This window comes from Lolium perenne, chromosome 3 (genome assembly GCF_019359855.2).
Source record: "Lolium perenne isolate Kyuss_39 chromosome 3, Kyuss_2.0, whole genome shotgun sequence".
NCBI lineage: Eukaryota > Viridiplantae > Streptophyta > Magnoliopsida > Poales > Poaceae > Lolium > Lolium perenne.
In genome coordinates, this window is record NC_067246.2 from 40098234 (window position 1) to 40111822 (window position 13589).

The 13589-nt window shown below is 52.5% G+C and overlaps 1 protein-coding gene and 1 long non-coding RNA gene across 3 annotated transcripts; both read left to right on the plus strand.

Annotated features, from left to right (window-relative positions):
- The first annotated feature begins 329 nt into the window (after positions 1 to 329).
- LOC127340706 (uncharacterized) lies at positions 330 to 2169 on the plus strand. Of its 2 annotated transcripts, XR_011754762.1 has the most exons (4): positions 330 to 601; positions 700 to 780; positions 1593 to 1656; positions 1794 to 2169. It is a non-coding gene; the product is annotated as an uncharacterized lncRNA (long non-coding RNA). The 2 variants fall into 2 exon arrangements; XR_011754763.1 differs by lacking the exon at positions 1593 to 1656 and having other exon boundaries at positions 335 to 601.
- Positions 2170 to 2716: 547 nt separating this feature from the next.
- On the plus strand, positions 2717 to 4399 carry LOC127338032 (uncharacterized). Its single transcript, XM_051364317.1, has 3 exons — positions 2717 to 2868; positions 3365 to 3888; positions 3977 to 4399. The coding sequence occupies exon 2, from the start codon at positions 3379 to 3381 to the stop codon at positions 3886 to 3888; it is 510 nt and encodes a 169-aa protein (XP_051220277.1). The 5' UTR covers positions 2717 to 2868; positions 3365 to 3378; the 3' UTR covers positions 3977 to 4399.
- The last annotated feature ends 9190 nt before the right edge of the window (positions 4400 to 13589 follow it).

The following is a 13589-nucleotide window of genomic DNA, read 5'->3' on the forward strand; positions in this document are numbered from 1 at the left end:
TAGAAGCAAGGATCTAGCCTATGCACAAGCAAGGTAGCAAAATAAAAGTTTTTGTTGGATCACAAATTCAAATACTAGAAAATAAAACAAGGTTGGAAAAAGTGGGTTGTTACAAGCAACGCGGCTGGGAGCTATAATTTAGGGTGCAGTGGGCATGATGCTGGATTAACGGGCCTATTTCTTTATTTTAGGGCTCGTTTGGTTGGCCCCGTTCCGCGAGGGTTCCCCGGCCTTTCCCCGGCCTCCCATTCCCTGGGCCGACACGCCCCGGGAGAGCCCACCAGGCCGTTTGGAGGCATGCGACGCAACGGTTCCGCGTCCGTTCCGCCTCCAACCCGGGGAAGGCCTTCCGCTAGTCGCCACGCGGGGACGACATTCCGCAACGACGACGGCAACGAAAGACGGCGACGGCGACTGAACCCAAAGCCCCTCCGCACCCCTCCCCACCTCCGGCGGCCGGAGCAAGGTCCTACCCTGCCGCATCGCCCCATCCCCGGCCGCATCGCCCCTTCCCCAAGCCTCTCCCCTACCCGTCGCCCCCTCCCGACCGCATCGCTCCCTCGCCGACCGCATCGCGCCGGTGAAGACGACGGTGTTCTCGGTAATTCCCTTCGCCTCTTCCTTTTCCCCTTTCCACAGACGAGCCGCAAAGATCTAGGGTTCTATCATCTATCTGCACTGATAAACTTTTTGCTCCAGATCTACAAGATTTTCTACGGGAGGGGTTTCTTGCTCCAGATCAAAGAACCTTAGCCCGTGGAGTGACCTTATCAGAGCACGGTGAGCACAACCTCGTTCCCGCTTCTCTCTGTGTCCTGTGTCTGTAGGGGAGAAACATCTTCTGTATTGTGCTATAACTGATCTGGCAAGTAGATTTCTGTTTTGCTAAAACAGTATTATACCCTCTCAATGTCATGCTTTCCAACAACCGTTGTAATTTTCATTGCTATGCATTGTATGATTTGCACAACTCAGTACTCTTTTACCCCTTATGTTATGGAGAGGACAACCAGTTGATGTCGCCATGCGATTGTTGGTTATTCAACACAGACATAGGAGAGGTAGCAAACGGTTTCATTTAAAAGTGGTAGTTTTACTTCTCTAATAACAGAGCTTGTTTTGTAAGTATATTGTTTTGTAAGCTGTAGGGAATTGGTGACAGTTATTTGTAGTGCCGTGAAAATTACATAGAAACTGAGTTAAATGCGGCATCCTATTTAGTTTACTACAGAAGTTTTCTCTGAGATGAATATATAAACTACAACTTATATCTTATTTTGTGTCAAGCATACAGAGCTACGTTGCGTCTGAATCTATTTTTTACTTGATGTTGCCTTTCACCTAGAGTTTATGTTATCTTTTGTGAAAGAGGATATTAACTGATCATCTCCTCCTGGTTTAGGTGATATCCTTTGTGAAAGAGGATATTTTCTGGATTAATTGGTTCTGGATTAACTTACTAGCAAACATTGTTTCTCTTCTAAAAAAAACATTGTTTCTTATACACTGGAGTTTTTGTTTTGTTCTATCCGCTGGAGTATTAACTTACTGGCAAACATTGTTTGCTGAAGTATTAATAATGGCAACTGCAGTATTCATTCCGATATTGCCAAATTGCAAACACTGTCAAAAACTCGGCGATGGAGAAAGCATAAGGTGAAAATTGTATTGGTACCTTCTGTAGATGTAGCTGTCACTTTATTGTAAAACTGCACTTTATCCGTAGTTTCATATTTAGACTGCAGATTATTTTAGCAGAGCATCTACTGAATATTTGTTGTTATATTTTGAAGACATAGATGATCCACCAAGGGAGGAGTAGAAGAAGGCAATGCAAAAAAAAGCTCATGGAGATGTTGCCAACGAGATAAAGATTGGATTTCATGTTACAAACTTCTATGCTGCTCAAGTTTAATTAATGTTATCTGGTTTGGCGCAGTTCAGATAATTGACATGTATTAATTATTTGCTGCAAGATGTTTCCTTTTGTAAGATTTGCTGCAAGACTTTCTACCTTTTAATTAATTCTGCCTGGAGATGTAAAGATTGATGTATGCTTGATGCCTAATTTTCTTTTCTTTTCTGAACATATCATTATTTCCATGCTGTCTACTATGATGTCGTGTTGGTTATTTGCAATTATATTTATGATTGGTGTAACATTATTCACCCGGAGATGTAAAGATTGGTGTGTGCTTATATTGGTCTGGTTGAATACGTTGTGTATTTCGGACTGTGAGTATTCCTGATAATTTTTGGGTTAATTAGTATGCCTGAACTTTAGTATATATTATGAAAAACGTACAATTTTAGGCTTATTTTCGAATTTTGGTAGTTCCCTGAAATTCCCGGCCGTTCCCTGCGTTAGCTGCCCAAATGACATAGGCTTAGTTACCGTCCCGGTAGGGGAAGCCAGTGTTTCCCTCATGTCTAGGGAATTCCAGCCGGGGGCTCACCTTTCCCTGGGATAAGTTACGTGAGCGACCAAACGAGCCCTTAATGTGGGAATTAACCTGGTGTTCCCACCGACCCACCCTGCGATGGTACAGAAATCGACGACAACCGATGGGTGCGATGAATTGACTCCCATCAGACTGCGATCTAGAGTGTTTACCTAAACAAAAACAACAAAAAAGAAAAGGAGAACTATAGTTAATGGGCCGGCCCGGGCGCGCAGCGCGGATGACACTCCCCCGCTATAGGCGGTACTTCCGCCACCAACGAAAACGAAACGAAACGAAAAAGAACTGTGGGACGGGAGGGACTCGGAGACGGCGGCACGCAGGGACTCGGCGGCGGCGGCGGCAACACAGGGACTCGGCGGCGGCGGCAACGCAGGAACTCCGCGGCGGCAAGCCAGAAACGCAGGTGAGTTTCTCCGGTACCCTCCTCCCTATCATCATCCCGGTGACCTCTCCTTCTCCGGCTAGCCCTGCCCCAGCCTGTGCGCGTCGCCCTCTTTGAGGCCGCCCTCCTCTGCTGCGCCCTATGGAAGGTTCCCCCCTTGTCCCCTTCCTCTTTGAAGTTCCAATTCGCGTCTGAAGCCGCGCGAACGACCCCCTCTAAACCCTAAATTACTGAACTGAATCATGATTGTTTGTTGTTGCTTTACTTGTGCAGTGCAGTTAATGTAAACCCCTAAAATTATCTCGCTTCTAGAGTTTAACCTCTGCAGATCCTGTACTCCCTTTATTTATTGCATCAACCAAGTTTTGTACGCATCTTGTTAGACCAAGTTAGGAAATAACAATAACTTGTTCAGCCGTCACATTTATCACAATAAAGCGAGATAATTTTTTGCCAAAATCGTCAAAATTAAACAATCTTGTTCTCCAAATAATATGTATTGTTTTTAAAACTACAGGGCCCACATCAGTGATGTCGACGAGGGTGGCGATGAAGAGTTGGTTCATGGAGACGCTTAACTCCGTGAGGGCGACTCTGCTGGAGCACCGGGCTGCTCTAGAGCAGCTGGGTAACGCCATGGGACAGGTCTCGTACGCAAATGAGCTACAGGTGCAAGCCTTGATCGCCGTCCAGGTGGTTCTCGACGAGGCGTACATGGCTCTCGGAGATGCCTTCTCGAGGCTGACTGCCGCCCACGCCTTGACCAACTCCACCAGCCGTTTGGTCCCTGCAGGTGGTGGCAAAGTGCGCGCTGCGCCCCATATCGCCGATGCCTCCCAGCACGTGCAGGTGGCGCAGGAGTCGCTCAAGTGCCTCAACGTTCACGTGAGGGCAATGGTGGTGCTCTTCACGAGCGAAACCACCAAGGCTGGTCTGGTTGGCAACCAAGTTGACATCGCCCGGGGTCTTGTGGGCGGGATACTCGTGCGTTGGGATAGGGCGCTGGTGTCCATTGCCAATGCCCGCGACGAATTTAACTAGGTGAGTGCGCTGTACTTTCTCCCTATATACCAGCATGAATGATTACATTAATGTAATTATCCAATTCATTTTGTTCTCCTCATTGCAGGCCGGACTTATTCCTTAACCAGCAAGTTTTGTTCATTCTCCATAACTGATGGATGTGGCCAAGCCATCGAAGGGGGTGGGATCCTTTGCATTGGCGGTTGAAGCCAAGTTCTCACCAGTCGTTTAATTTATCTATGCTCTCAGTTTATCGAATCTAAAAATTTCGGTCTGTTTAATCTGCTGCTATTATATGTATTGAATTCTTAGACTGCCATGGCTAGCGTAGCTTCATTAGGGAGGGCAATGTAGTTGTCTAATTAATATTGTGGCTGCATCTCATTTGTGGATGATCGAATTCAAACTGCAGAAGCGCATGTCAAAATTGGCATATTGAACATGCTCTGTAGTCATGTTATGTGGTGTGGATTTGTTCCGATCCTAGGGTAGCAGTTTTTATCAATGACCTGCATCCCCAGTTTGTTAATCGTGTTCTGCATGGTGAACTAGTATTCTGGCTGTGATGATGGATAATCACCAAGAAACCACGTATACTGGTAATCTGGGAGCATCAGGCACATGGTTTTGGTGATCCGGGAGCATATAAGATTCTAAGCATATTTGTGAAACATGTACAGATTTCTTTCTTTGGACGTACAAGATTACATGACATGTTCTACAGAATAGTTTGCTGCTGACAGACCCAACATAGGTTTGCAGCTAGCAAACTCCATATAATAGCAGCAGAATAACCTCAAATTTTACTTATTTGAGGTATGGTGTATGTTGAGAATTTTAATATAAGTCGTTCCTCTAGATGTTATGTGGTTTTTGTGAGTGGGATATTGTTCATTTGAAGGCTGAAAAATGTTCTATTGTCATCTCACTTTCAAGTCTTGTTAGACTGCAAAGCCATGGATTGTAATCTTGTACACATTGAAAGGATTGTCACCATTGGTACCGCTCCCACGTAAAAATAAAGTATTTATTAAATCAACTCTTGTTTTTCGTGTTGAAACTAAGCAGAGGTGGTAAAGTCCATAGTTTATGTTTTTTGTATCCATAAAATTTCCAATTTTTTAACAAAACTGGACTGTGTTATTTATGATATTTACAAGTTATGAGCCACATTGCCATGTTCAAAAAAATAGAAGTGGAGTGGTAAAAGGATATCTGACCATATCTTATATTCATATCTGACTCCACAACAAATGTTTCTGAAATACTAGGAAAAGTTACTCATATATTTGTATCTCATAGACACAACATTACATACATTACATGAGGCAGAAGATTACATAGCATGTAGGCTGCAGTGCTCATGAGCTCCATGGTGATCAAGTTGATCACATAATACGATTGCTATAGTGCAAACAGACCAGAACACAGTTATATTACAACATGCACTTTCAGATCACACGACTAAAAAATTGGGATGTGTACGGAATGCTATCCTAGGATCAAAAAAAAATGGCATCACTGAACAAGATAGGAAAAACATATCATGTCTAAATTTCCAATTTTGCTGCAATTCGGTTCGATCTTCCACATATTAGATGCAGATGTGGCATTACAGTAGTATTTACACTAGTACTACATTTTACCCCTGACGAAGCCACTGAACTGAAATTAAACTTGGACAGTAGCAGCAGATTAGTGCGATCGAACTGACCTGAAATTTGGAAATGAAAATTACTGTCCTTGGGAGGAAAATTGGTACTCATAAATGCGGTACTCAGTAATATGGTACTATATATGATATCTTTCTTCCAACTTCCTATAGGAGTCTTAAAAAGATTGGATTATTTTCGATCAAGATTCTTCTGGCAAGGGGATAGTGAGAAGCGTAAATATCGGCTGGCTAAGTGGAGTGTTCTTTGTCGACCTAAAGATCATGAAGGACTTGGTATACAGGACCTCCAGATCAAGAATAGGGCACTTCTCGGTAAATGGTTATCCAAATTACTTACCGAAGAGGGTATCTGGCAAACACTTCTCAAGAGAAAATATATTGCTCAAAAGCTCTATCCCAGGCTCTTTGGAAACCGAGAGATTCACATTTTTGGGCTGGTCTTATGGACACAAAGAAATATTTCTTTCCATATGGATGTTTCTCTATCAAGGATGGATCGGAAATTCGTTTCTAGGAGGATAAATGGTTAGGTAATACCACGTTCCAAGAACAATATTCGGCATTGTATAATATCGTGCGGCACAAAAGCGACACTATCGCTAAGGTGATGGAAACTTCCCCACCAAATGTGGCGTTTAGAAGAAGTTTCATCGGTCCCAGACAAACCTCATGGCAGGAATTGTTACAGCGTCTTGAGTTAGTTCAATTGACGCAGGGAGTGGATGTGTTTCGATGGAATCTTACCGGGAATGGTTCATTCTCAGTAGCATCCATGTACAATGCTCTTATTCAGCCTGATATTCCGGTCGATAATAATTCAAAAATTTGGAAGATGAGGATACCACTAAAAACAAAAGTCTTTGCATGATATCTTCGTCGTGGGGTCATTCTCACTAAAGATAATCTTGCCAAACGCAACTGGCATGGAAGTAAAAAGTGTGTATTCTGTCATCATGATGAGTCTATCAAACACTTATTCTTTCAATGTAAGTTTGCTAGGTCTATATGGTCAGCCGTTCAAATAGGGTCTACCTTATACCCATTCCGTAGTGTTGTCAATATATTTGGCAACTGGCTCAATGGTGTGGATGTAAGCGTCTTATAGGACTTGGACTTAGATCAACAAGACAACAATGCAATGGGATTCCACCCCCTTTCTATGGCTTTACTCTCGATCAGGTGGTGACGAAAACAAGCTGGATAATCTGATGGACAAGGTACTTCCTGCAGTGAGGTGAACACAATGAATTGGACAGTTGTATTCATGCAATGGGATCACAATGCCGGTAGCAGAAAGCCAGTACATAGTGCAAGAACAAACCTCAGAGATGTATGCGTCCTCGTCGGCCATTTCGGCGGTTTCGAAGACCTCCTTGTGGTCGAGGAAGATGGAGATGACGGCGACGCCGAGGTCGATGTGCTTGACTGCGAGGCTGACGAGGGAGCACGCGCGGTCGAGGTAGCTGAGCGCCTGGTCCGGCTTCCAAGTGGGGGCGACGGCGGGGGCGTCAGCCGGGTCCAGGTCCAGGCCACGGTTGAAGAGGCGGGGGCGGGTCCTGGGGATGCGCGCGCAAGGTAGTCAGAATCCCGATCCTACTACCGGAATCCTACGATTTGACGATCTTACATCACCGTATCGATCCAAATCCCACTATGAATCCCAATCGGGTAGAATCCATATTGAGTCCCGATCCAAATCATAAAATCCTTTACAATAATGTATAATCTCGATCCTTTTTATGGATTTTTCGATTATACTAATTCATTATTTTTCCCATCCGCTAAGCCTACAGGGATACTGCTTACACATCCCAAGCCCTTTTCACTTGCTTCACTACCCTTTATTTAACCACCAAACCTCAAATGATCTATCGCTATAATATTATTGCTAGAAACTTTATGGATTATTATTTTTATCTCCATTATATTATTAAGCAAACTTTGTGCTTGATAAAAATATCTTCTGAGTAAGTATGGTAGGATCTCAGATTCTACGATTCGATACTACGATTCGATACTACGACTCGATTCTGCCCGATGAAAATCGACTCAACTCTGAATCCCGACTCTGACTACCTTGTGCGCGCGTCGTCGGTGTCCGGGGATAGCATGTCGGCGAGGCGGGTTTTGAAGATGTGGTTGGTGGCGGCGGTGACCGTGTCGTCCGGGTAGCCGACCATGCAACCATCGGGCTTGCCAGTGCCGGAGGGCGGCCGTTTGCCGACGAGGAACTCGACGCAGCGCGGGACATGGTGGCCCAAGGCCAGGTTGACGGCGTGGTAGGCGAGCTCGATGCGGGTGAAGGCCTCGGTCTGGGTGCTGGGCGGGCGGGTCGGGAGGCGGTGCACGAAGAGCGTGGCGTAGAGCTGCTCGTCCGGGATGAAGGCGAAGGCGGGGTTCAGAAGGAGATGTCGGCATCGCTGTCGTAGGCGATCCGGAGGCAGGAGGTGAGGTAGCCGGCGCCGTGCTTGAGGCCCATGGAGTAGACCTTGAAGAGGTCGATCGGCGGCGAGCACCTGGAACGCGGTGTTGAGTAACATATTGTATAGGTATAGGTCCCCGTGTTTTCTCAGGGTTGTACCTGTAATTGTGCATGTGTCCGCCTATATATATATGAGCAGCCGACCCTATTGGTGCTGTGCAATCTCCAATAACTCTTCTACATGGTATCAGAGGCCCTTCGGCCCTGACCTAGCCGCCGCCCCCTCCTCCCTAGGGCGCCGCCGGCCTCCTCCCCTCTCTGACCTAGCCGCCGCCCCCTCTCCTCCTTGGGCGCCGCCGGCCCTCTCTCTTCCAAACCCTAGCCGCCGCCCCTCCCCACCTGGGGCGCCGCCGGCCACCACCACCACCGCTTCTGCCATGGCCGGGTTCTCCTCCTCCGGCTCCGACCCCTTCAACTCCTCCCGCTCCGGCAGCAGCAACCCCTTCCCCGGCCCCTCTGTCGCCGCCATCCGCGACATCCCCATCGCCGAGCGCGTGCCGGTGAAGCTCTCCACCACCGCTGCCAACTTCTTCCCATGGAAGACCTGCTTCGGGCTGCTCTTCCGCGAGTATGATCTCCTTGATCACGTCGACGGCACCATCGACCTCCTCGCCATGCCGCACGACCCCGAGTGGCTCGCGATCGACGCCACCATCATCCGCTGGTTCTACCAGACCGTCTCCAACGACATCTTCCGCACCGTCGTCCGCGATGGCGACTCGGCCCACACGGTCTGGGCCAAGATCACCGGTCTCTTCACCGACAACAAAATCCAGCGGGTCACCTTCCTCCAGTAGGAGTTCTTCGGCACCCACCAGAATGACCTGTCTCTCAACGACTACGCCCTCAAGCTGAAGAGCCTCTCCGACTAGCTCCGTGACTTGGTGTTCCCGATCGATGACAAGATCATGCTCTCCACCCTGTCGGTGGTTCTCGGCGAGGATATCAGCAACACCGCCTCCAACCTCATGCTCCTCACCACGCCCACCTTCGAGCAGGCCGTGGCCTACCTGCGCCTCGAGGAGCGCCGCCTCAACCACCTTCGGGCTCGGGCGGCCCACACCGCCTTCGTCGCCGGCTTCTCACGCGGTGCCCAGACTCCCGCGCCCCGCGCCCCTGCGCCTCGTCCCACGGGTCCGCTACCGGGCTTCCCCGCCGCCGGCCAGCCGCCCGGTCAGACCGGGCTGTGGACCGGCCAGTCCGGTCACTAGGCCGGCCCGACCGGACCATGGACCGGCCACTCTGGTGCCCAGGCCGGCCAGACCGGGCCCTGGATCGGCCAGACGACTCCTTCTGGCGGAAGCCGCCGCGGCCGTCGTCGCCGTGGCGGTGGCGGAAACGGCGGTGGCAATGGTGGCGCCAACGCCACCGCCCCCGCACCTCGTCCCCCGCAGTACACCGCCCCTCCGCCATGTACCGCCGGTCACAACCCTTGGACCGGGGTTGTTCATGCCTACTCCATTCCCGTGCCGCGCGTCCCCTACCCGGGCATCATGGGGCCGCGACCGGCCACCCACCGGGCGTTCTACGCGGCGCCCCAGCCCGCCCCAGCCTACGCCGCCCCCCCGGGTTCGGCCCCGTGGGATCCCGCGCTTCTGACCGCCCTCCAGAGCGCCCCCTCCGCTGGGGCGTATGGTGGCGGTGGCGACTGGTTCATGGACACTGGTGCCTCCGCGCATATGGCTGCGCACCCCGGTAACCTCTCATTTTCTACACCCGCTTCCACTTCCTCTCGCATCATCGTTGGCAACGGTCATGCTCTTCCCATTACTCACACTAGCTCCGTCTCTTTTCCTTCCACTACCACTCCTCTCTCTCTACATAACGTTCTTGTTTCTCCTGACTTAATGAAAAATCTTGTTTCCGTTAAGTCCTTCTGTCGTGATAACCCTGTGACTGTGGAATTTGACGCTTTTGGTTTCTCTATCAAGGATGGTCGTACCCGGATGCTCCTCCACCGATGTGACAGCCCCGGTGATCTCTACCCTGTTGGCGCGGCCTCCACCCCCACCGGCCGCCCACTCGCCCTCTCCACCGGTGTCGACCTTTGGCACGCCCATCTTGGCCATCCTAGCTCCGCCGCTCTGCGTCAAATAATGCAAGGCTTCTCATTTACTTGTAATAAAACGGATGCCCACTCTTGTGAAGCATGTCATCTAGGCAAACATGTTCGCCTTCCGTTTAGTTCCTCCTCCATAGTCGCGTCTTTTCCGTTTCAACTTATTCATAGTGATGTTTGGACCTCGCCGGTTGCGAGTAATTCTGGTTATACTTATTATCTTGTGATTCTTGATGATTTCTCGCATTTTGTATGGACTTTTCCCCTTCGCCGTAAATTAGATGTCGCCACCACCCTCACCGCCTTCTTAGCCTTCGTCTCCACTCAGTTCGGTCGCCCCATCCATGCCTTACAAACCGACAACGGCAAAGAGTTCGACAACACCACCATTCGCTCACTTCTCGCCGCCCACGGTGCCGTCTTCCGCCTCACGTGTCCATACACCTCTTCACAGATTGTCGTGCCGAACGGATGCTTCGTACCCTCAACGACTGCGTCCGCACCCTTCTGTTCCACGCATCCATGCCCCCTCGATTCTGGCCGAATGCTCTTGCCACGACGACTCTCCTCGTCAACATCCGCCCGTGTCGTGTGCGTTGGTCATACATGCCGCATCACCTCCTCTACGGTGCGTTGCCCGCCTATGATGACCTTCGTATCTTTGGATGCCGCTGTTATCCTAACACTGCTGCCACCACCGCACATAAGCTTGCACCGCGCTCTCTCCCTTGTGTGTTTCTCGGCTACACCGCCAACACCAAGGGCTACCGCTGTTACGACCCAGTCTCCCACCGTGTCCTGACCTCCCGGCACGTGTACTTTGACGAGTTGGTTTTTCCGTTTCAGTAGGGACTTTTGGCGCCACCTCCGACGACTCCCCCGGCGCCCGCTGGCCCTCCTGCGGCCGCGCGTCGACGACTGACCGCAGCAGCGCCCTCAGCGCCGGCCCCGCCTGGTCCCTCGGCGTCTCCGTCGCCCGCGGCGCCCGGCGCTCCCGTCACCCGAGGCGCCCCGGCGCCCCCATCGCCCGCGGCGTCTCCTTCGGCCGCCTCTTCATCGGCCGCCCCGTCGCCCGCCTCGCCGCCCGTCGCTGCGGTCCCTGGGCCCATGCTCACCCGCGCACGTGCGGGCGTGCGGCGGCCTTCTACACGCTACCCCGCCGACCAGTACGTCTGCACGGCGATCCCGTCTGCCGCGTCTGCCCTGTGGGCCAGCGGCAATAGCATCTGTCGCACGATGGCGGAGCTCCTCCGAGCCGCCGACCCGGCCCGGTGCCCGGTCAGGCCGGTTGCCGGGCCGGCCAACCCGGCGCGCCGCCCGGTTCTCCACCGGTCTGCCGCCCGGTCAGACCGGCCCCCGGCCGGCCAACCCGGCCCGCCGCCCAGCGCGCCACCCGGTTCTCCGCCTGGCCTGCCGCCTAGCTCGCCACCCGGTCGGACCGGCCCCCCGGCCGGACCACCCAGCCTGCCGCCCGGCCAAACCGGTTCCGCGACCGACCCGGCGACCGCTCCTTCGCCGGTGCCCACCTCGGCTCGCGCCGCCTTGCGCGACCCGCATTGGCGTGCCGCCATGCAGGAGGAGTACGACGCGCTGCAGCGCAATAGGACCTGGGAGCTGGTTCCCCGGCCCCCTCGCGCCAACGTTATCACCGGCAAATGGGTCTTCAAGCACAAGCCCGGCTCCGACGGGACTCTCAAGCGCTACAAGGCGCGCTGGGTCGTGCGCAGCTTTCGGCAACGCGCTGGCGTCGACTTCACGGATACGTTTGCCCCGGTCGTCAAGCCGGGCACGATCCGCACGGTGTTGCACCTCGCCGCCTCTTGTGCATGGCCGGTGCATCAGATGGACGTCTCCAACGCCTTCCTTCATGGTCATTTGCAGGAGCAGGTGTACTGTCAGCAGCCCATCGGCTTCGTCGACACCGAGCGCCCCGATGACGTGTGCTTGCTCTCTCGGTCCCTGTATGGACTGAAGCAGGCGCCCCGCGCCTGGTACCAGCGCATCGCCGGCTTTCTGCATCAGCTTGGCTTCCGCTCCACGCGCTCCGATGCGTCGTTGTTCGTCTACCGGACCGGCAACGACATGGCATACCTGCTGCTATACGTCGACGACATCATCCTGACGGCTTCCACCGCTGGTCTTCTTCGACAGCTCACCGACAGTCTTCGCGCTGAGTTCGCTTTGAAGGACCTTGGCCCGCTCCACTACTTCCTCGGCATCGAGGTTGTCCGGCGCGCGGACGGGTTCTTCCTTCATCAGCGGAAGTACGCTCACGAGCTTCTCGAGCGTGCTGGGATACTTAATTGCAACCCTGCGCCTACTCCTATCGACACGAAGGCCAAGCTCTCCGCTAGTGATGGGACGTTGGCGTCTGACGCGCCGTTCTTCCGCTCTATCGTCAGTGCTCTCCAGTACTTGACGTTGACGCGCCCGGAGCTCCAGTACGCTGTGCAGCAGGTGTGCTTGCACATGCGTGCTCCTCGGGATGCTCATTGGGCCGCGGTGAAGCAGATTCTCCGCTACGTCTGTGGTACCATGGGCTACGGCTTGTCGCTGCATGCTTCCCCCTCGGCGTCCATCGACCTCATCGCCTACTCGGACGCGGATTGGGCGGGATGCCCGGACACGCGGCGCTCCACCAGCGGCTACTGCGTCTACCTCGGCTCGTCGCTCGTCTCTTGGTCCTCCTAGAGGCAGCCCACCGTGTCTCGCTCCAGTGCTGAGGCCGAGTACCGAGCCGTGGCTAACACTGTGGCTGAGTGCACATGGCTTCGACAGCTTCTGTCCGAGCTCTCTTGTCCCGTTGACAAGGTTACAGTGGTCTTCTGTGACAACGTGTCGGCTGTCTACCTCTCCGCCAACCCCGTTCATCATCGGCGCACCAAGCACATCGAGTTGGACATCCACTTTGTTCGTGAGCAAGTTGCCCTCGGTCGCGTTCGAGTTCTTCACGTACCGACGTCTCAGCAGTTTGCCGATATCATGACGAAGGGATTGCCATCCACGACTTTTCCTGAGTTTCGCTCCAGTCTATGTGTCGGTGCCGACCCTTCGACTGCGGGGGGTGTTGAGTAACATATTGTATAGGTATAGGTCCACGTGTTTTCTCAGGGTTGTACCTGTAATTGTGCACGTGTCTGCCTATATATATATGAGCAGCCGGCCCTATTGGTGTTGTGCAATCTTCAATAACTCTTCTACACGCGGCCGCGTCGGCGTGCGGCTGCAGGCGGCGCCGTAGCTGCAGGAGGCGGTCACGCTAGGCCCAAACGTTCTTGGCGGCGAACATGGCGGGCATGAGGATGCATTCGAGCGCCCTCTTGCCCACCTCTCCCTCCATGGCCGGCACCTAGTCTCTCTGAGCTGAGTCGGGGAAGGCGACAGTAGAAAATGGATGGGACGCAGCGTCGATGTGGTCTGCAGCATGGGCGCACCAGAACCGCAACGTTTTGACCGGCGTCATCATGCACAAGAACAAGCGTTGAAGCGTGGCGAGCTCCGTC

Excerpts from the sequence above, each read along its gene's own strand:
- LOC127338032 (XM_051364317.1), top strand. The coding sequence starts at position 3,379 with ATGTCGACGAGGGTGGCGATGAAGAGTTGGTTCATGGAGACGCTTAAC.